A 24,106-nucleotide genomic window follows, 5' to 3' on the forward strand; every position below is an offset into this window, starting at 1 on the left:
CATTAACGCCAAGCCGCGCGCCCGAGCCATCTAACGCATAGCAAGTTCCGCTTAAAGCGAAAGCGGCACCTCACAGGTCCCACATTGCCTTTTGAGGAATCATTTGATAGCCCTATTAACTTTCATGTAACATTGTTTCTTGAAGGCATCCACAGCAAGCGCCTCAGTGTCATTACTGTGAGAAATGTGCTTTCATAGTGAACGTCTTTTACAGAAGTCCTGGAAGACACACGGTCTCAGCAAAGCCCATAAACACACAATATTGGCACAAATTAAGCTTGTGCAGGCTTATAAATGTCCGAACACGATATTGTGTTTATTTAAACACAACTAACATCCACTGATGATTGAAAAGTCTCGGTATGTTTGTGATTGTGTGTTAATATTTTGTCTACACACGTGATTACGCTCGCCAGAAATAAGCCAAAAAAGCACTATCACAGATTTACTCCAATAAATAAATACGCAGAATAACGCGATGTTTAATGCAGTCTGTTTACCACAAAACGTATTTTTCCACGACTCGAAATCGTCAAATACACGATGTTTTAAACTCTACAGAAATATGTTCCTTGCAGGACCTTCGACGATCCATTCAAGCCAGCAAGTTTGGAGAGCGTGTTGAGTTTAATCAATTCATAACGTCGAGATGGAGCCGAACTCACTGAAGGTAACGTTTGTTATCAACCGTCTATTTGTTTTATTTTCGCATTGCGCTTATCCCCACCTGCCGTAAACTGTTCTCACGTGCCTAAGCCACAAAAGTTTGACACATTACATTTAGTATGACCACATCTGTGTCATATGTTGAACATCTAAAAATAGTTACATGATACTAATTGTGTGCAGAAAACCGAGATATCCCAATGTGATATTTGCCAGCCGTGCGTAAATACGCATGGCTGTTTAAAGATGTTTGTGTCCACTAATCTACGATTTGTTTACCAAATGACTTGATAAGCCATTCATTAATTTCTCCATTTGTGTTTTTTCCTCTACAGTGGGTGGGCTCGTCTTGCGGTTTACATGGACCATATATATTCTATAAAGCCTTTAAATTTCACCGGGACGGCAAACCGAGGATTCTGTCTCTCGGAGACTTTTTCTTCGTCAGATGTAAACCAGAGGATCCTATTTGCATAGCGGAGCTTCAGCTGCTCTGGGAAGAAAGAACAAGCAAGCAACTTTTATCAAGCTCCAAACTTTATTTTCTACCCGAGGATACTCCCCAGGGGCGGACAGTCACCCATGGAGAGGTAGGAATATTAATCGCCTGGTGAATAATTATGAATGACTGACGTTTGATCGTGTTTATTCTGTGTTGTTCGCGAGCTTTTATTAACCGGCATCTCTGCTGCATCAAGAGTTGATAGTGGATGTTTCGTCTCCGGTGGCAGACATTCATAAACGCATGTATCAACACTGGCATTGATGTACCCGAGCAGATAAAGGGTTGACCTACAGCGGTGTTTGTACTCTGGTTTTACTTGAACCTATTTGCCTATTGTGGTGTCAACTGCTGAATGTGCACTTGTCCAGCTGCGCTCAATAAGGCTGTCGCTGCGCTCTATGGGGTTAATTGTGTTAGAAAGGGGAAAATCCGCAAGAATCCTTCGCCTAGACTCTGTCATTTCATTTCTTGGTAAAGCGTGTCAAATACTGACATATGAGCGGAAATTGCGAAACGATAATGAATACATGAGGTCAACTGGCTGAGATCGTTCAGTACGATAGTTATTAGATATTTTGTAATGCCGCCTGATGTTGAAAGAGCCACAGCGAGTCATAAAGCGTGGCAGAGCACAGCCAGCGCTGACACGTTTTAACTACTCTCAACGCTTTGCATAATTTTCCATGTGGACATTTCCATCCTCAACAGTGTGATATTGTCAGCCCACATTTGAGGCAGCACTTGAAACGCCGCTGTGTTGCATTACTGCTGTTGTTGGCACAGAAAAGCAATAGTTATGATTGACTGGCCATATGTGGCGCTTGTGATCAGGTTACATTGTTGCACTGAATGTCATTACTCTGATATTGAGAGTTTTTTTTCTCACCGGCTGTTAAACAAATACGGTGTTGTTTTCTCTCTGATATGCCACAACCAGCGGCAACAGCACTTTAATTACCACTCTGTGCTTTTGATCACTTGCGGCTGGATGGAAATTATTCTCTGCTGCTGTTATATTGTTTATGGGGAAGGACAAAGCCGTGTTTGTACTCGACTCTTCCGCTGATGGTTTACTTACATTCTTTCCTCTTGAGTAATAGAGTGGCTATCACATTTCCCTTTCATGAGAAAGGTGGCTATTTATGGGCGGCCGCTTAGAGAAGCTATCATCTTTGTGGCAGAAATCTTCTATGAACGGGTATCATCTCCTGAAGCCCTCCCGCTTTAGCCTTTAACACGCTGCAATTATTTAGTAATTACTTTGAGTGCATGCATCGCCGATCTTGAGGCCACACTTGCGCAATGACATGTCCGCTCCGCCCCTTACCCAAAGTCTTATTTGCATTGCAAAGTGCTAACATTCCAGTCCATTGGGCATATCTGGAAAATATTATATTAACTACCAGAAGGGCAGCAATGCCGATGCAAATCTCAAATAATCAAGGAATGTGTATTTGAGTACAAGCATAAGAGGAATACAAGCTATTTCCCTGCATGAATTATGCAGCAACTTGCATCACAGCACACAATCCTGCAAGCACCAGAGACCATGCACTTGCTTTGAAGTCGCAGTCTGCTTATAAAATAAGCCAGACTTTCAAATAATATAATTTGAAGATGATATGTTTAAGTGAATTGTAGGTGCCTGCAGGCTGACCTCAATTAAAGGGCTTGTCAAAGCTCCTGCTCTCAGCAAATCAGACTACTTACTGTATATTACAGAGTGGAAATTGCCCTGACAACTTCAAGTCAGTTTACGACCTTCACTGAGCCCATTCAGATCTCGCTGACTTTGCCCCATAACACTAATCTGCACTATGTGAGTCAGCTAGGAGGGCTTACAGATGCTTAATCCAAAAAACAAACAGGAAGAGTAAACCAGCCTCATAAAAAGCTGCGATATTAAAACTCACTGGCTGTTAAAATTCAGAGTCTGAGTGATGTTTGTGTGAAAAGGTTATTTGTTTTTAAAACGTAAACACTTGAGAGGAGTTCATTTTTACAGTGGGAAGTGGAGTTTATAAACCACGCATTAGTCATTTTTCTTCGGGACTCTGGTAGCGTATAAAGACAGATTAATGGCTGTGGAGTGACTCTGTGAATCTGTCATTGACTGGCTGAAAATCAGGACTTCAAATTAGCCAAATGACTCACACAGATATGAACCTGATAACAAACAGTTCTCAGGAAGTGTGCTATTTTCGTGTTAAAGGAGCACACCATGGGTTAAAGCCACAACTGCCACTGAGGCTCATGATATTTCATCTCAGATTTACTCTCGATTCTCTTCACACAACATAAAGCAGAAAGAGTGTGTGACATTTGACATGTAAATAACCAGTGCTGTCTTGCTTTTTGAGATCAAGCCTCATATGGTATCATCTTGTGCCTGAAGCACAATATCCTCCAAATACCACAGCTTTCTCAAGACATCACAACAGCCTTATATTGAACTAGCTCGCTGGAATTGGATTACTGATTCACTTGTGTTCTCAGCGCCGAGGTATGATGTAATTTCCTGGTTATTTCTCAGGTATTTGTTTGCTCTCAGCCTCTCCTGCGCTTTGTTTGCCGTGTTTTGCCGTGCTGTGCGGTGACAAGAGGAACCAACCCATGACCTACTGTGCTTGTTTTTCTTCTATCAAAGGGTTGGAGGTCAATTCCCTTTTAAACGCAGCCAGCTTTAAATCTAGTCAGCTTTGGCTGCAAATAGAAATAATGATTCATTGAATAAACCCAGCTCTCTCCGCCTGTGTTTGCTGAATAGCTGATGAACAGATCCAGAGGAAATTTATTAATCTATTTATTCTGGGTTAATTATTAAGTCCATATGTGGAGGAAGCTCTATTTTTCATTGTATCTCAGCCTGACAAGCAGTGTTTACCCCCACCAGTTGAGCTCAGCTTGCTCTTTAAACAGGCTTTGTGTCGGGTTGCTCACCCATTATGACAAACCCTCTATTGGGGCCTCTGCTCTATTTGTCTGCCTGCAAACTGCCACTGACTAAACAGTCACATGTGTTTTTAAAACTCATTGAGTGACACATTATTTCTTCTCACTCCAAATGGTCTGCCTAGCCCGCTGTAATACTTTCTGTTTTTGGACTCCACATTTCAGGAGAGAGCTGTTGCAGATAACAGCTCACCGCACACAACACCCACTTATTGTATAGTCTGCTTCAGGCAGTTAATTGCTTATGCTTATCTTATACTATATATCCCACTTTGGTGCAAATACAGCACAGCACTCTTAATGGGAATTCACAACCGCAGAGAATATTTCTGGATCATGTTATATTAATATGCTATTATCATCACCTCTGATTTCATCTGACCTCTCTTCTCCTCTATTCTGTCCCTCTAGCTGACAAGGCTTTGGCACACACTCACACATTCATACACACACATACACTGACAGGCTGGGGACTGCAGCAGTAGGCCAGTATTGATTGCTGTGGAAAACACTTTGGCATGCGTCCAGAGCCATTTCTTCAGTACATGGCAGTAGTCCATGCATGTGTTTCAGTGCTTGGAAAGCCAGCTTGTAGGGAAATTAGATTGTATTCATTTGCTGCTTCTTTGATTTTTCCTAAGGGAAAAACCCTGAATGGGTAATTCAGGCATCTGGGATGCTAGTTGAGTTAAGTGTAAGTGGCTTAGATATGCGACCAGCATTTTGATGGATAAGGTCGTTCTGCTGAATGACTCGTGTGTAAATGTGATATGGTAAATTTTTACAGTGATCTTTTTTCGAACATCCATACTGCTGCCTTGTTTTGGCCAGTCTGTGCATTATACCAAATCTCCCCATTCACACAACAATGGCAGGAATTTAGAGTTGGGGGGTAGCGTGCATGTGTAGCATGCACGCATGTGTGCCTCCTCCTGCAGCAGAACAAGTCATTAACTCTGAACACTGCCCTCCAGTGAATTCCTCACCATTGCTGAAATAGCATGTAAATTATTACCAGCTTTTTAGGATAGTGTAATTTAAAACCTTTAAAACTGAATACCCTGGACTTCAAAGGCTATAAAAAAACCCACTAACATTTCCCATTGGTTTAGGAGTTGTCATTCTCGTCCTTCACAATCTTCTGATTCTTCTCTACTAACTGTTTTGTGTCTTTGCAGCCTACGTAATGATATGTTACAGCATCTGTCCACACAACAGACTTTTGGATCTCTTTAGCTTGGTTTTTTCCACTTTGTCATTGACTAACCACTTGCACAGGCAAACATTTGCCTTGATGCATGACTCCAGCGCCCCCAGCTACAGTCGATCGTTATTATAACCTTTTGAGGAGAATACAGCCTCAGATGAGAAGCTTTTGCTTAATACTCTGACCAATATTTCTCATTCTTAACTGTGGTTTCTTCGGTGGAGCATGTGGAATCATCATGCACATTTTGTCTTGTGGGTGCATTTGTTAAGATACAAGAGTACAAAGCTGCTGTGATTCAAGGAGGCTGACGCAGCTTTTTTGTGGTGTCACCTTACATGATGGATGCCTCACCCACTTTCAGAAAGCCTTTGAAAACTCCTGTTATCTCGCTATTTTTCTCTGTCATTATAACCGGGAAAGAATGCTAAGTTCATATATCACCCCGGCTCTCGTAAGAGCAATCTCTTAATGGAATCAGTGAATAAAAGATGAGTTCAGCAACCCAGCAGATATTACGCCAACTTTTATGCATAGGAATAAACCGCATGTATTATGTGGCAGAACATTATGTACAATAATTCTCACCTTTTAATATGTTGCACCTTGAACTCTTTCTCATCTTGAGGCAAAAAAACATATTCTAATTCAATTGTCCCTGGCTTACTCCCCAGAGCTCCTTTTTTAATTCCTAGATAAGTTTGTTTTGGGACACTGAAGCCAAGGTCAGTCATGGGGAGGGGAGATAGATAAAGAACTCATATTGTGTTTCATACCCTGGTTCTTTCTCTCTCCTTCCTTCTCTCTCCATCTCCTGCTCTCTCTCTCCCTCTCTGTCTCCTCATTGTCCATGTCACCATGTCCATTACTCAATTACTAATCTCCTTTGGCCTTAGGAATTCCAGGGCTGACCTCTCTGAGGCAGCAGGCTGAAACCTTCACAGCATGACAGGAGTAGTGTGTGTGTGTGTGTGTGTGTGTGTGTGTGTGTGTGTGTGTGTGTGTGTGTGTGTGTGTGTGTGTGTGTGTGTGTGTGTGTGTGTGTGTGTGTGTGTGTGTGTGTGTGTGTGTGTGTGTGTGTGTGTGTGTGTGTGTGTGTGTGTGTGTGTGTGTGTGTGTGTGTGTGTTTGTGTGTGTCAATGTGTGTACCCACAGTAGAGAAAGACACCCACCCACTAGGATGCGTGCACCCCTTGACTCCCGAGCTGAAAGTCCTGTCCGAGCGATGAGACGCTGCGCGGCAGAACGCTGACAGTCAGGAATGTCTCCCTCACTGTTCGAGCACATTGGCGTGGATTTCTCGCAGGGAATTGTTCACAGTGATATGGAATATTTCAGGCTGCATTGTTTCTAATTGGATCACCGAATATAGAATTGGAAATGTCCCTTATGTGCTGTTTTGCCACCACTGCACCGCCGCATCCATATAAATTGAATGATATGGATTTTAGCGAGTTTAATTTCAATGAGATTGCCGGAGTCATGGGTTGCTGGAACAGAGTTATCTACAGTTTCACAGCACAAGTCTGATTTTTCTCCTCCACTTTCAGTCCATTATGTGCAGTCATAGCAATAAATTCCCTCAGTAATGTTTTGGGAGATATCATGCTGCTGCAGTAATAACATGAATTATTGATAGAAGGACGGAGACAGAATGTAACATTCAGCTGTTAATGTATCACCTAGCATTTTAACTCAATCATAAAACAAGCAGTTAGAAAGCGTGTGCGTTTATTGACGTACACAAAGTAAAATTCTGGTAACACATTAAGACGTTTAGTGAGGGATTCAGAGTGTATAAATGCTCTTAATGCATCTGTGAAGGAAGTGTCACTGAAATGACACCAGGCTGTTTGGTGTGTTGCTGATGTGGAGTGTCACCTCTTGGCTGGGGGCTTGCAGTCCTCTCTGACCTATATTATCAAGTGGCCTGCTGGCTGTGTGTGTCTGCCGCTTTGCTTAACTATCAGCTGCCTAACTGGAAATGACAGGACAGTGTGGATGGCTAGCATTTACAGAGAAGGCATGCTTCTAAAGCACATTTTGGAAACCGAAAATCCCAGAAGTGAGTAAAAGACCCATGCAATGCTGCTGGAATGATTCGTCTGTGTGGTCTAGTGCCGAAACTAATGGTTGTTTATTTGATTTTACAGAAACAATTTTAGTAATAGATGAACCATTTAGGTCATGAAAATGCCACAATCATTAAAACAGTTAAAGTAATACTCTTGAAGATTTATAATTTGAATGACATTTAAATGAATGTCTGTTAAGTCACTATCTATCGCCAAATGGTAACACAATGCTGATTGAGCCTATACGGCCTTTTGATGAAAGCCCCTGCATTTGCAGAATTACGAACTTCGTGTCTGTGGCGACATTCCCAGGAGTTAGTTTTCCATCAAAGCAATGCTGCTCCACACACAAGGCTTGTGTGTGAAATGGCGTACTGTTGCATTGTGATTAAATAGTTACTATTGCCGAACAAACCAAGAAAAGAGAGATGACTACAGATGATGAAACCTCACCTTCAGAATTACCGCTTATTGTCGTAGGTGCTGCCAAAGAGAAGGTAACTGAGATCTTTTAAGATTGTTACTTGTTTTGTCCAACCAACAGTCCAAAACCCACAAATATTCAATTTACCAGAAGAAGATGAATTACTTTATTAATCCCGCAACTGGAAATTCGATTTTTTCACTCTATTATTATTCATGTTACGAACACACAGGCCCCAAATACACACATATGCACAAACAGGACCTATATACATGCAATTAATGGCCAGTGACCGGCGCCCCGAGCAGTTGGGGGTTCGGTGCTTTGCTCAACAGCACCTCGACAGTGCCCAGGAGATGAACTGGCACCTTTCCAGCCACCAGTCCACGCTCCATTCATGGTCCACACAGGGACTCAAACTGGTTACCCTCCGGTTCCCAGCCGAGCAAATATTCACATGTGAAAAGTCAGAAACAGATAATTATTGACACTTTTGGTGAAAAACATGCAACTTCGTCTAAAATCGTCTATAATTTTCTGTCGGTCGATTAATTGATTAAGAGATTAAAAGAATTGCCATTTTATGTGACAGTGAATTCAATAGCTTTGAGTTTTGGACTGCTGGAAGTAATATTAAGTTTTATTTTACTGACTCTCAAGACTAAAACATGAATTGATGTAACTGATTATACAATAATGAAAACCTTTGGCTGCAGCCCCAGTTTTGTCTTTTCTTCTGTTTCTTATTACACAGTGGCAAACCAGGTCTTGTGAAACACTGTTGTTGTGATGTTTGCTCAATATCTGCTTCCCCTACCAAGGAAACACAGCATCTTTCTTAATGCTACGGTATTTATTTAACATTTCTCAATCAAATATGACTTATGCAAACCACAAGCCAGTATTCAGCTTCCTGACTGTACATGGTGCATCACCTGGGGTTCACAGACATCAGCCGGTCTAAAGTTGGCTGGTGAAGTATAAAAAGAAAGCTAATGGATGTAGCCTGTTGCTGCTGCGTTCATAGACTGATTATATTCTGGACTGTGTTGACAGCTGCTGAATTGCTCTCACCTGTTGTGTTTTGCTCTCAAGCTGAACAAGTCCCCAAACAGGATCTGTTGACACTCACACAAGGCAGCATGTCATTTACTGATTGATATAGACGGTATGGCTGTGTGTTTTTATGGTTTGCTGTTGCTGTGTGTATGCTCTGGTGTGCTATTGAATTACTTGAAGTATTGCTGTTTGACTCATACATCAGCCACAGAACATTCACTACATTATTTTTGCCTCAAATGGAGTCAACTGAAATATTTCACGGCTGTGTCTCTGTATGTGCTGTCAGTAGATTGCATCAAAGTACAGTAGCTAATTCTGTAGAGATGCAGTACAATGTGATTTTTGGCTGCAGGCTGAATGCTATTTACTGTTGCTCTACATTATTCAAATGGCCTGCTTTTCTAAAGGCAGAAACAGCAGTCAGTTTTTCATTGCATGGAAAGCCGGTTACAACCACCCGCCACCACTTGACAGCTGAAGACAGCTCATTATAAGAAGAACGAAAACCCATGTTTGATGTTTCTACTTAGTGAGGGAGGCACAGCTATATCAAGCTATCCCTCGCAGGCTTTTCCTTTATAAGGAAATGCTGTCTCCAACTGGTTGGGATTTGATATGCCTGTAGTTGCAGATGATGTGAGAACTGAATATGGGTAATTGTATAGACAGAGCACTCAGAGAGAATCTGAAACCTTAAAAAAGTCTTGTTTTCAGAATAAAGCGACGATGTGACAGGAGCACTTTGAAATAATCCATTAAATGGGACATATGCTAATTGTCAGGTTCATACATGTATTTTGTGTTTCTACTAGAACATGTTTACATGCTTTAATGTTCAACAAACACATTCTTTTTCTCATACTGTCTGTCTGGAATATACCTGTATTCACCATCCGTCTGAAACGCTCCATTTTAGTGTCTAGTGATTGGTCAGCATTTCCAGATCTTCTGCACCATCATCGCAGCACTGTAGCGGCTTTCTGCCTGTAGTTGTGACAACACAACTGTACAGAAGTCCTGACGGCTCGTTTAAAGGCACAGTTTCTGTATACATCTGTGTGCATTTCTCTGTGGATTGAGCATTTTGATACTTCACAGTATTTATAGAGTCCCTCGACCTGCTTTGAAATAAAAAAAGACATGGAAATCTCACTTTATTTTTCAATACGGGACCTTTAAAACACATAATGCAACTTAAAATGTCAAAAACAACCAAACTTGACATTTTAAGCATCACATAGGAATACTTTACTGCAGAGTAGTTTTTTTTTGAGGGGATTTTATTAGATTGTATTGCTTTTATTGCATCCACCCTCTCTACATCCATACATACAGGTAAATATGTCAATAGAGAGTAAATGAATGTTATTTAAATGTCAGTAATATACAGGCTCTTTGAGAAGAAATGTGTACAGGCAGACAGATGCCAGGTAAATTGCAGATAAACAAGGTAAACATCAGAGACCTACTCAAAGAGTCTGCATTTCTGCCTGTACACATCTGTCCTCCAGATTTCCCTGTTTCTGTAATAGCCATCTTCCAGCACACTACTCCACTCTGTCGGTAACAAGCACTTCAGCTATTAGCCCTTCAAATGGAAACGCATTTAAGCATCTCTGCTTCCCTGCCTCTCCATTGGACTTGTAGTTCTTCGAGTATAAGAGTTATTAGATGGGATTGAATCAACCTTAGGAGAAAAAAAAGGTTGAAGCACGTACTGAGAGCAAATCTTCTAAGATATAAAGTATGTACACAAAGCCACCACAGTTATTTTCAGCCTAACTCAGTGTCAGCCATGAAACATCACTGCTGTATATTTACATTTATACTTCCCTGACAGTGTCACATTAGTTTAATTGTGTGTCAGGGAGACCTCTGGCTTCAATCATTACACTTTCACTGTGACAGATTTCCTCTACTCCTATGCATTTTGAAGGTGAAATCATAGCTGCTCAGTGTGACTGTGATTTAAAAGCATTAAAAACCTCGACAATCATGGTGAATATCAGTTGCCTGACTTACTAAATGCTAATCAAAAAGTCTAAAAACATCTACGTCCCCATTGACATTGATTTAACTGCTGGCATAATTTCAATTCAGCAATCATCCACATCATCCATATTCATGGAGCCGTAATTTACTTACATTAATGTGCATCCAGAGCCGTAATGCTGCTTGACTCACATACCAATTTAGATGATAAATAAGGACGTTGTGTTGTTTGTCCTGTTTCCTCGACTAGCTTCTGATCTTGATTCTGATTTTTATCCTTATTTTAATCCTGATTATGTTCACTTTATACCGCCATACATTATTTACCAGTGGGAATTTAAGTGCATTTAATCAAGTAATGTACTTAAGCATACATTTGAAGTACTTGAACTTGAGTATTTCCATTTTATGCTACTTCTTGTTCACTGCATTTCAGAGGGAAATGTACTTTGTACTCCACTATATTTATTTGAAACTTAGGACTGGGTACTGTGATTCATTTATGCACCAACCAAGTTACCTCCACAGTATTAAGTATCGAAATACCTCATCATTAAAAATCAAATTTCAATACCTAAGAATTTAATTGAGCCAATGACGCTGCAGAGATTAAAGAGAAGAACATGAAACAAATAAGCACGCAACATGCTTAGAATAGAATAGAATAGAATAGCCTTTATTATCATCGTATTTGCTTAACAACGACATTTGGAGTGCAACTCCATTTGGTGCATTAAGAAACAGTTACAGAACAATTAGAACAATTAAAAAAAGTGGATTAAAAAAATACTAGAATACAACAATAAATAAGCTATATACATGGATATAGAAGAAAATGGAGAAAAAAGGAGAATGAGTGAAATGGTTGCCTTGCTATGCCTATTAAAAAGTAATGATAAATAGTATTGGACTTGGAACAACATTGCACTTGTAAACATGATATTGCACATTGTAAACATATTAAAGATTACAGATGACAGATTAAACAGTTATGGTTTGAGTGACAGATTTAATGCTTGTACCAAGATCTCATAAAGCTGGTGATTTTGTGTCTAACATTAATGAATGGAAATCGATGCTCATGTGTGTGTGCGTTGTTGTAATTGAGAGGCTTAATTACAGTGTGTGTGTCGTACAAGATTTGTACCACAATGTATTTTTGGGATATCTTTTTGTTTAAATGGATTTTCTAAAATTGGTATTGGAAAAAGGATCGTTCAGGAGCCGGTATCGAAGTCAAGGTGTCAGTATCGGTATCGAAGATTTACGATACCCAGCCCTACTTTGCTGATTGAGGTTTTACTCCGTTGCTCATATCACTTCAGTTCTTTTACTTAAGTAACATTGTGAATTCAAGACTTTTATTTGTAAGGGAGTATTTTCAGACTGTGATATTTCTACTTTTAGTTAAGTAAAGGATCCGCATACTTCTTCCACTGCTGTTGCGTACTGTGTGGAAGTATGGGGAAACACATGAAACAAATCCAAGGTTTATAGTTGTGAGAGAGAGCTATACTTGTAAACAAAACTACTCATTAAAAACCACGTAACCCAACGTTATGTGTATTATTTTAAAACAGCACAGATCATGTCATTCCCTCAAAGTGTTCAGAAGTTGTCTCAAATGAAAGAAAAAGTCCAAATCATTTAAGAGAAATATGTACATCTAAGAACAAAAGGGTTGAAGAACTAATGTAAAACAACACTCTGTTTCTGTTAAAGGGGTGAATTTATAGGACTGAAAATGTCTTTTTAAAAAAAGTGAAGACAAGATAATTTTTCCCACAGCAGAGACATATACAGTGCAACAGCAGCAGAGGGGATAGTGCAATAAAAAGAGGCATCAGTAAAGTAAAATGCCAGCTATAATAAGTAAATAAACAGTCAAAACAAGCAGTAAACATTAAAAAGAAAACTATAAGTAGACAGAAAAGGTTGAATAAACAGAATTCATAGTGTTGCACAGAGGAAATATTGATTGGAATTAAATGGACAAATATATAGATGTGCTTGATCAGACTGTCATGTTAGCATGAATACAGCAGAGATAATGTAAAAATGATAAGCCCAATTTGTTTGTGCGAGTATTTACACAGGGAAATAGATTTCCAATTTCCTCTTCAGCCTAGCCTGCGGATGTGCAACAAAACGTTTTCAAACAGAGTTGTAGAACTTTGACAAAAGTAAATGATCCATGACTTTGACACAGTTTTATTCATGTTTATGCACTTCTGATCGTAACGGGATTCTGCCCCGCTTCCTTGCAGCACGAGGTAATCGCTGTGTCTGAGAAGGTGATTGTGCGGCTGGAAGACTTGGTGAAGTGGACGGTACCAGACTTCTCAGGATGGACCCACTGTCTGAAGGCCGAGCCTCTAAAACCCTCCGTGCTCCGGGAGCTGGGGACCAATGGGAGGCGGGAGGCCCTTCACCGCTACCGCGAGAGCACCCTGACCAGCGGACTCAACTTCAAGGATGTCCAGCGGGAGAGGGCACAGCTAGGTGAGCACCAGCAGATCATTTCTTCTGAGTCTTTTTTTTAAGGTTATTTCTTTAAAGCATTTCTTCCTTCTAAAAGGTTACTGCCGTGTTTCCAGTTTCTTTGGGCCGCTGTGTTAATTGTGTATGTTTTTGTGTCCTGTCTGCACCATAAATCAGCTTATGTTTATTGTCCTTTGGTTGGTTTAACAAGTGTTTTCTTGACTGCAGTAATTCATCAGTAAGTAGTTACAATTCCTCCCAATATAATGAGCTGAGAATCACACTAATAGAGGCAGGACAGAGGCAATGGCAGCGTGTTTGCCAGCGCATTACATTATCAGCCCACTGTATAACAGCTCTTTTTTCAGAGTGCGACAACAAGAAAGGCAGCATCGCAAAAATCACATAATTCAGCTGGTAATATCTTTAAATAATTGAGTCACATCCCACTGTCGTCTCTGGCACCTCTGACACCTTCTTATCCATCAGTTCACATCATAATTGGCTGTTTATCTCAGGAGCTTTAAGGATCATTGCTGTTTGTGTCTGAACGGTTGTCTGGCACATTCATCATGTATATGGTGCCTTTAAGTGTCAGTGATTGTTTGATTCTTACACCGGGCTCTAGGGGTCTCACAACAGCGTTACCTATGAATCAGGCCCAACATAACGCTGGATGTTTCTGTGGATGACTCACTCATTGCAAATAGGAAACTGGCATTTGAGCCTAATCATCAGAAAGAACATAATGTTCCCTTTGAAGCCGTTTACCAGTTATTTGCCTCTCTCTCTCACATGGCTCTGACGTAATGCCTAATGCTGATTATAATGGTGTAATGTAACTTAGCAAACATGCTAAAAATACCATCACGTCTTGTTTGGTTATAAGTACGTAAACCCTTGCGATATAATCCAGAAATGTAGCTTTATAATCCTTCATTAATTCATTTTAAATAATAAATGTACATCTAAAGCATTTGTGGAAGCAAAAAAAGCTATCGGCTTAAAAGCATGAGCCTTTTTTGTAGAAAAATTGTGGTTTATTGATGAGTCTTGTACTGTTTTTCGCTCCTGATCTTCCAGGAAGAGAAGCTGTTGTTTGCCCCTGTGTGATGCTGTAATGCCCTTGATTGCTCAATATTGCTTGAATCTCATACGCAAAAAGGACAAGAGGATCAATAATGGATGCTTTGTTGTTATTCCAGTAATCAATACAGTTTGATTGTGCCTGTGTGTGTGTGTGTGTGTGTGTGTGTATGTGTGTGTTTGTGTGTGTGTGCATGATTGCTTGTTTTCCTAAATAGATGTGTCAGCCTGCTTCTTAAACTATATTATGTTCCATATCAAGGCTTTATATAAATGTGCTGCTTCTTCCAAATTTTATAGATCCATCTATTATCAGTGTAATAACCTAACGATGACACTATTGTTACTGAGGGTGTGTGTGTGTGTGTGTGTGTGTGTGTGCGTGTGTGTGTGTGCGTGTGTTGCTAATGAGCAGTGCTGCCGTTAATGACTCCATCAGGCTGTTTCTAAATGCACTTGTCACTCCGATGGGACACTACGCCAGAGAATCTGCCCACTCAGCAGAACGGGCTCAGACTCTGGCAGGGCACCAGAGACACACACACACACACACACACACACACACACACACACACACACACACACACACACACACACACACACACACACACCCAGATGGACACATGAACGCATGCTACACACCAACAATCAGTGGTGTGCACTCACTTATCCATTTGTTTGTTTGTTCACTACGTCTTTGGCGTGTGCCAGTTGTTTACAGTCGAACAATATGAGCGGAGCAGAGAGTTTGGGAGAGAGTGAGAGAGATCACTTATTCATCAAGGCAAATGCATGTTACTCTGAGCAAGCATTTGCATAGAAATATGAAATATGCCACTGCAATGCTGCTGACTACCAGTATGAAATATTCATGGCACAGCAGCAGCAGATCAGATTTAAAAGTACCCTTAAAGCGTCCTGTAGCTGAATGTCGGTAATTCTGTGTAATATTGGCACATTTACTAAACTGACTTTTTTTATGATACAGCCATACACTCTTTTTTTGGATTGTATTTATAAACAGAATAGCCCGAAGTGGCTGCTTGTTGTTTTACTTGAATGATGTATTTGCTGATTGTTATTCTCGGGCTGATCTGTAACTATGTCAGAGGAATTGGATTGTTCCCCATAACAGGATACTGCAGCAAAACCACAAGCTGCACAGAAAACCATTGTGAGCTAAGGAGCAATAAAGTGTGCCATTGTTATCGAGGGAAACTGTATTTTTTTTCCAAGTGCGTATCCTAACTTTTCCTGGCGCACTGCCAATGTGAATTAAGTGCACTGTTATGTATTGTGTCTCACAGGCAACATATGAAATATACTACTAGAAAAGGGTGTTTGAAACAGCAGAATGACAAATGTTCTTGATCTACATTACACACATTATGGCTTGGTATGTGAACAAAGCTCCATGCTGTCCTCGGAAATGCATAAAGAGTGAACAAAGATGCCCGCAATAACGTAATTAATTAGAGAAACACAAGTGACCTTTTCTGCTGTCCTGCAGCATCGACAGCTGTGACTCTAAAACCTGTGAGGCAGAGAAATGATTGGTATCATAATTCAAATTCCAGCCTTTGCCAGGCTTTGAAGCAAAGTTTTTTATAAGAGACTAGGAATTTGAAGGCCTTGAGAATGATGCAACGTTGCCGTAGACTAAACTAAAACATGATAGAAACATCAGTCTGTTCTTGCCCGTGAGTTAGACAAGAACCACTCTCACGTCTGTACCACAAATATGATGCTACTGCCAGCAGTCAGTTAGCTTAGCTTAGCATAGAGCCAACTATTAAATGTAATGCATACAAATGAACATGTTGTATCCGGTTTGTTTAATCCTTACACAAATGTGGTGGAATATTTATTGGCTGGGCTCAGTAACTTCTTCCTCTTGCTGTCACTGTTTGTTTATTAGGATCCCAAGATAGTTTCGCTGGGGTCTGGTGAAGAAATCCAACAGGATTTAACAATTTATACATACAGTATATAGTGTGCACATATTCAAACACTATATACAAAAATCTGTCCAAAAACAATCAACCAGTACAATGAATGAGTCACAGCAAATACAGTTAATTACATTAAATTACATTAAATAATGTTTTAATATATTGGCTCTGATATTTGTTTTCATAACATTATTTAGTGAAGAGTTTCATCCTTAATGGCTCCTTAAATTACAGAAGATTTGAGGACATTTGTCTTCTGTCTAGGTGGTAAGAGATATCCTTAACTGGCCTCTCTTGTCAGATACTGTTATATTTATGTCTGCTACTGATGTCCTTGGTCAGTAAAATGCGGAGGTTTCTTGTCATTTAAGAAATTCCCAAAGAAGATCAGAAGACTGGATTGTAATCTGTACGACAGAGAAAGAGAAAATGTACACATTTCCTTTTTGCAGAGGCTCCTTTATCAGTTGCATCAGTTTGCACGACATAATTTGCTTGACTATTATCTCTGAATCAAATGCCTGTGCGGCGTTGTTGTCGTCTGCAGCGTTGTCTGGTTCTAGTTCTGACTGTAACAGCAACGTGTAAATATCACTAAAGCAACAAATATTAATGTGTGTTTTTTGGGGCGTGCATGTTTTGTTTTTTGCTGTCCCTATTTATTATATGTTAAAAAGTGATTGACACTAATGACAACCAAAAACCAAGAGTCTGTTGCTAATTTCTTAAAATGGTTGCCAATGACAACCTGGCAACTGTTACTGTTGATACCTGTTAAGTCTGTCCTTTTTCAAGGATCCCCAGTTGCTAGAAAATCCAAACAGTGTTCCTGTGGTCTGCATACCACAAAGACATTTAATTGCACTAAACGTAACGTAGTTTCCCACATACAGTATTCCAAGCCAAGAGGACACTAATAACATATTTCTACGAGTGCCTGAAAAGTGATGTATTGTATTTTGCAGTCCTGACATAATCTGTAATGTAATTCACTTAATCAGGTAATGCAAACTGTCCACTCAGTTTATATTGTATGGGAGTGAGCATTAGAGCTTCTTTTTACTGTTCAATCCACCAGGGATGGCTTGCCAGGGAAGTTTACATTCTGCCCCTCTATCTCTCCCCAGAGAACTGGCCTGATTCTTTTTTTTTTTCTTTTTCATTGCCGCCTGCCGAAATTGGTTTCTGGTCGTATACTACGAGGCCGAGCGTTTGAGAGCTGTATCTGCTGATACAGTTTGTTGGCTTTAGCCGGGAGAAACAGAGAGCTGTAGAAGGAAAATAATAATAACAAAAAAAAACACAAAGGATTGCTCCTGCTCACAAAATAGCTCAATGGGTTTTCTGTCTTGTCTTCCTGTAATTCAAGCCCTCAGCACAGAAGCCAGTGAGCAGATTGCGAATTATGATGATGTGGCGGATTATACAAGGTCAAAGCTAGTGACTCAACATAGATGGTGCTCCTGCCCTCATCTATACTATCATGAGTAGCTGTTCATCCCTCAGCACTGTGAGCATCAGGGCTGTCTGAGAAAATATCCCATGTAACAGTGCAGGCGGAAAAAAAACCATGTTATGTTACAATAGCAGACAGCCCTCCTTGACTTGTTATGTTATTTTTGCACTGCAGCACCTTTTGAAGATAAATGTAAATGACACCATATAGTTGCAAAAATAAAATTGCTTATTCCTATCCCTGACAAATATTTGTTCAAATATTTGTCTGAGATATTAGACGCTTCCCGCAGCTCTGCATATTAAAACCTGTTTGACCAAACAAATTTATACAGTGAATCACACTAAAGCAGAGGGTGCATGATGGATCTGCATTTTCATGGAATATTCAGTTAGTGATGGTAATGAAGGTCAGTTATTATTATTCAAGGGAAGACATGTTATTCATGCATCTCTTTGCTGAATGAAGAAATGCAAATAGTGCTCCCATCCGATATCTCCAGCAATGTCAAAATCAAGTTTGACGTAATGGATTTAAATCAAAGTGCACTTGAGTTGTCGGCATACAAAGAAAGACATTCTGGTATTTCTTTTTTTTTTGCATATTTCATAATAACCGACCTTTATGCACACCGTTTTTTTTAAGTCAAGTACATTACATTCATTAGGCAGACGCTTCTGTTCAGAGAAGCTTATATTTATTTCCATACACGACCACCAGACATTTGGGGTGCAGTGTCTTGCTCAAGGACACTCCAGCGCGTGGACAGGAGGATCAAACTATACGAACCCTACAATAAATGACCGACCTTCTCTACCAACTAAACTGGAGAATTGTCTCATAAGCCGTGTCCTAATTCTGTACTACATACTAATTATATAGAGATTAAACAGATCTTGCTTTTGAAAATCTGGGTTATGCACAAAGATTGACATGGCTTTTTACATAGATTAGATACATTTAGATTTGCTAGTTACTTGGAGAAAGAGAGGCAGAAAATAAGCACTTTATTAGGAAACTGTGATGTAGTAGCAGTACAATTCATTTAATGTGCATCAGCTGTACACTCAAAAAAGTAAACCTTGTTCTACGAGTCTTTATACTTTACTTTAAATGTGCCATATTGTAAAAAGTTAAATTTCCAAGGCTTTTTTCATTACGGACGTTCTTCCGTATTGTTGTGATGTCAGAAATATACTATACAGTGCAGTTGCAGTCTTTCCCCAGCTGCAATGACAGTGCAGAGATCACAAGAGTGCACATTCAGAAGACCCGAAACCACTGACCAATCAGATTAGACTGTGCTTTTTCAGGAGGTGTACTTAAAGAGACAGGCGCTAAAACAGAGCGTTTCAGACAGGCGGTTTATTCAGACGGACAATATGACAAAACGATGTGATTTTTAAACATTAAAAGTATGTAAACATGTTCTTGTACAACAGTGTGAACCTGAAAATGATCATAATAATTCAATCTTGTCACATTTCCAGTGTGCACACACTTTTCTCTCAGAAGTATTGTCTGGAGCTGGGACACACTAGTACATTACTTCATGTGAACGGAGCTAAACGTACAGTGATTGAGCTGGAAGGTGCAGTAGGCCGGCGAGGCACGGAGCGATATCGCAGCATTTCAAGATTCTTTACAGCCTCGCCCGCTCGGGGATAGAACCACTGTATTTCCCTCTGATGCAACATCTGATCTGTATGCCAGGCTTGGCACACACACCTGAGTTGATATCCCGACAATATTTCAGTCGGAACATTTCAATTTGATGTAGAGGGCAGATTCTGTCCCTTTTCAGAGACTGTTCAGAGCGTCACTGAATGTTTATGCGGGCAGAGAACTGGTGATAAGGAAACAGACAGATGCTGTCTTCTCATGGTTGATTTGTCTTGGTGACAATACAGAACAATATTTGGGACTCTGAGTCACTATCACACATGAAAATGTTTTATGTTTTTCGACTGCAACGTGGGAAGGAGTAAAGCGCTTTCTTGGAAAAGATAAAGATAAAGTGTTGTGGTGTTACAAGAGTAATGGTATGTTGTGACTCCGACTGAGAGAGAAGGCTTCTGTAAGACAAGCCACACTGTACTCCTCCATTCAGAATATGTAGCAGATTGTATCGTTTGCACTTGTTTGCCTTCCGCCCCTCAAACATATTTGCTTCCCCTTCTGCTTTTTTCTGCAGAACTAATTCTACAAACTGTCCAAAATCCCTTTTGAAGTAATTTAATGGAGTGTTTGTATTGATTATGTGCCTCTCTCATCCCCCCCCCCCCCTCCCCTCTTTCTCTCCCTGCCTGGCATGTTTTTTTCTTTCTTTTTGGTGGTGTTAGGAGGGTTTATGGCAGTATCTTCTTCATTATGCTATAGGAGAGAGAATCACAAGCTGTTTTTCCTCGCTGATGTGCTCATATCATTAATTCACTTCTGACTGGCCGGAAGCCAGAGAATTCTAAATCTGTAAGCAGTAAATTGTGTGCCGGGGTGGAAAAATCTATTAGATGTTTGAGCATGCCTCGAATTTGAATGGGAGAAAGAGAAAGAAAGACACACTGTGAGAGAGAAAGAGAGAGAGAGAGAGAGAGAGAGAGAGAGAGAGAGAGAGAGAGAGCCCACACAACACCAGTTATGGCTCGCACCGTAATCAAATTCAGCTTCTTCAGATAGCTATATTCATTAATAATTTGTGTTGTTTTATTTCTGGAATGTCACATAATGTGTTTTTTCGACTTGTGCGAGGGAGGGGGGCTGATGGCTGATGGCTGGTGGATGGTTAAACAATGAGAACAGCCTCAGAGGAAATGAAGAGCTCCGTCTCTCCATTAGCGAGGTCTGAAACAACAGTTGTGTCTCTCTTCTCTCCATTAGTCAGGTCTGCAACAACAGAGATGCTATTGATGTGACCGCTGCCAGACATCTTAACTAGACAGAAATACAGTGAGGTTCTTTCATGGAACACTAGCTCAATTATTTTTATTTATTTTTAATTCTTTTATTATGAAAAGCCTTAAACCCCCCCATCCCCCCCACCCCACCCCACCCCCCTGAAATTGCCAGCTAGTTCCAGTTAAACTCTAACTCGTGCTTAAGTGTTACCCAAGCAGCATCATTTCTGGAGAAATTCCTCTATCCGTCAAAACGATGCTCATTTCAATTATTACTGCAACACTGATATTTCATAGCAGAACTGCCTTTTGTACATGTCTGCCTGATATGTTGACATTCTGTGCCGCTCAGTAGGCCTTCTACACATCACAGATTGTACAATTATTTAACCCTGCATATTTTATGAGCATGCCAGTCCATCTGCTTTATGACTGCATGTAAAACCGTCCTCTTCTCGGAGCCCTGTTGTGCGTATCAAAAGGACTTGAAGTTCATATCAACATCAAGAAAAACACATACCTCTAAGTGTAGGTACCTGTGCTTTACTTACTTCGGCTTTATTACTTTTATTTTTCAGTTTTAGTCAATATTTACTTTTTTTAACATGCAAATATGTCATTAAAATTCAGGTATGATGCATTTTTACAGATAACACTACCAAAATTAGCTTCACTTCAATTAGCTAGTCAAGTATAATGCTACTTATACACTTATGCATCAGTAATCATAATCCATTAATATATGAGAATACTCATCGGAGCAACTTTGAGTACTGAGTTCGCGTAATTGTGATACTCATCGTACACTTTGCTAATAATACTTACATGCTTTTACTTAAGTGACACTTTTACTTACATAAAGGATCTGAATGCTTCTCTCACCGCCGATTGTGAAGAGCATGGGCTCAACTACTCCTGATAAAGGTGCATGGCACATAATTCAGATTACTGCATTATCTCGGACGAGTGGATCGCGAGACTGGAGAAACATTTTATTGTTGTCTGTTGTTGTTGCTGTGTGTACAGTTGGTTCATTCCAGTTTATTGTGAGATTTCAAGTATAAAAGGTTCCCTTTCTATCCCGTAGAACTTGAATCATGGCTCATGTTTTTTAAGCTTTGTGGCTACAGGATTTAATAAGACTGAGCTGCGCACAGTGATGATAATAACTTGAATTCCACATTGTGGAATGCAGCTCTCACATTAAATACCTTAGCGTTACACTGTTGGAAAAACACTTTCAGTCAGACTCTGCCAAGGTAAGAAACAGCTCTCACTGTTGATTGCAGATCAGCTTTCTCAACATCCACTTAATATCCGTCATAATCGGTAAGGCAGTACTGAGGGTCACATAACCAGATATATACTGTAGTGCACAGTGTGGATGATATACTTCTAGCCTTGTAGGAATAACATATTGTTCATTTCACAGCACAGAGGTAATGCATTTTTCCTGCATTGATAGGTAGTTGCAATGGGGTCTTTGATAGATTCCAGACCCTTGGTGGGAGCGGTGTGTGTGTGTGTGTGTGTGAGAGAGCTGCATGCTCACACATACTTTCTTGTGTACATAACTGCTCTTAATGCTTTTATTAAGCCAAAGAAATACAAATGACGTAATTTGTATTTGTAAAATATCTCTGTGCAGATGGTGTAATATATTTTGGTTGCTTTGATATATTGACTGCCAGAGGAGTTGGAAGGAGCGCCTTGGCTGCAAACAATAGATCATTGATGCCTCTCTGTCCTCTTTCTCAACCTGTCAGTCTGTTTCCTTGTTATGTACTGGCCTGAGGAACACTTGGCAAAATGAGAGGCATTCAGCCAGTCTTGTTTTTTATCCCTGATTTTCCACAGCCATAACTCAGGGAAAGCTGTTGTTTCATCCGACGTGTCGGAGGATTATATCTAAAGTTAACAATAGCTGTGTCACAGAATCACTTTGTTTCATTGCTGGTTTATTAATCTTGCAAAAGATAACAATTAAATGTCAGAAAGAACAGCACACAGATAGAAGTAGATGCAGTAAACCACGCTTATATTTCAGTTTTGGGCTTTCATAAGAACCAAATTGATTCCAGTTGCATTTTTGATCAGCCACATCACTATGACTGGCAAGTTTTTAGTCAACAGGAGCCTTTGCCAAATAATGACTCATGTTGTTGTGATTTCATGTCTCTTCTCACTTTGTTGTTATACTGTATACAAAATACACAACAGGGCGTGGATGGGTTTTCACAAAATAAATATCTGCCACTGTCATTTTCAACTCATATTAGACGTTTTTATTTCATAGAGAAATAAAAAGTATTAATTGCCCAGTGAATATAAACTTGTTTTTGGAGAGAGTAGATATTCTCCATTGAAGTTCTTATCTTTCCTGGCAATGTGAGACAAGCAGCTACAAACACTCTATGTGCTGCATTACAGTGATTACAGCTCTGTTGGTAAAGAGGAGGTTTGCCACATCAGACGTCGTGTTCTGTAATCTAAAATGAATGAGTATAAAGCCGAGCTGGTCGCAGTTTATCAGAAATTACCTGCTTGTTTAGCCAGATACTGTGTGTGTCACATGAATAACACAGCCGTCTTGTGAAAACAGTTTGTGCAGGAGTGAGCTGGGGAACTTCAAACGGAGATCATTAGGGGGTTGTGGAGAGAAAACAATTGTTAGTGGTTGCTGTTTTCTTTTTTGTGGTGCTGTTAGAATGTGTAATCACGACTAAGTGCACAGAGAAAATCCTACATTTTGCATTTCTGGTATTTGCTTTGTATCTTCAGCACACTTTATATCAATGATGGCACATAAACAAGAAATCCGAACAGATGGCACTGGTTTTTAATGACATATTGCTATCTGTAAAGTCTCCCTCTAAGCCACGTTTCGCCTTGGGGAGCGCACCGCTCTTGTTGTTATCATTTGCAGCTAATGTCGCTCTTTTCTTTGCCACATTGTCAAGTCCTCCGGCTAAATAAATGCAACGTAAATTGAGTATTGTGCTGGATGTAATTATTGAAAAGGGTTCCAGTTGGCTTAACTCTACAGGCTGTTTATTTAAAGCCTTCCTCCTCGGTACAGATCTGATGATAGAGAGAGAGAGAGAGAGAGAGAGAAAGAGAGGGTCTTATATAATGACAGGAATTCACAATGGAGTCATGCTGAATGACAACACCCCCCCCCCCCCTGAAAAAAACAAAAAAAACTTCTCCAACAAACATCCCCCCCTCCCTTCTCTTTCTCATTACAGTTTTACTATTGGGAAACATGCCTGTCTCAAATAGCCTCTGGTATTATTTCTTTTCCCCCTCCTGCTCTTTGTGTGCTTCATTCTTTTACTGAAAACATATTAAATC

At 40.1% G+C, this 24,106-nt stretch overlaps 1 protein-coding gene across 1 annotated transcript in view; it reads left to right on the top strand.

Annotated features, from left to right (window-relative positions):
- The first annotated feature begins 645 nt into the window (after window positions 1-645).
- arid5b (AT-rich interaction domain 5B) overlaps window positions 646-24,106 on the top strand; it is a 78,057-nt gene continuing 54,596 nt past the window's right edge. Inside the window, exons 1-3 of the mRNA XM_083922559.1 lie at window positions 646-670; window positions 1,002-1,256; window positions 13,151-13,385. Coding sequence (XP_083778685.1) covers window positions 650-670; window positions 1,002-1,256; window positions 13,151-13,385 — 511 coding nt within the window. The 5' untranslated portion in view covers window positions 646-649. The remainder of the gene's footprint in view (window positions 671-1,001; window positions 1,257-13,150; window positions 13,386-24,106) is intronic.

Source organism: Echiichthys vipera (genome assembly GCF_963691815.1).
Source record: "Echiichthys vipera genome assembly, chromosome: 11".
In the NCBI taxonomy this organism is placed as follows: Eukaryota; Metazoa; Chordata; class Actinopteri; order Perciformes; family Trachinidae; genus Echiichthys; species Echiichthys vipera.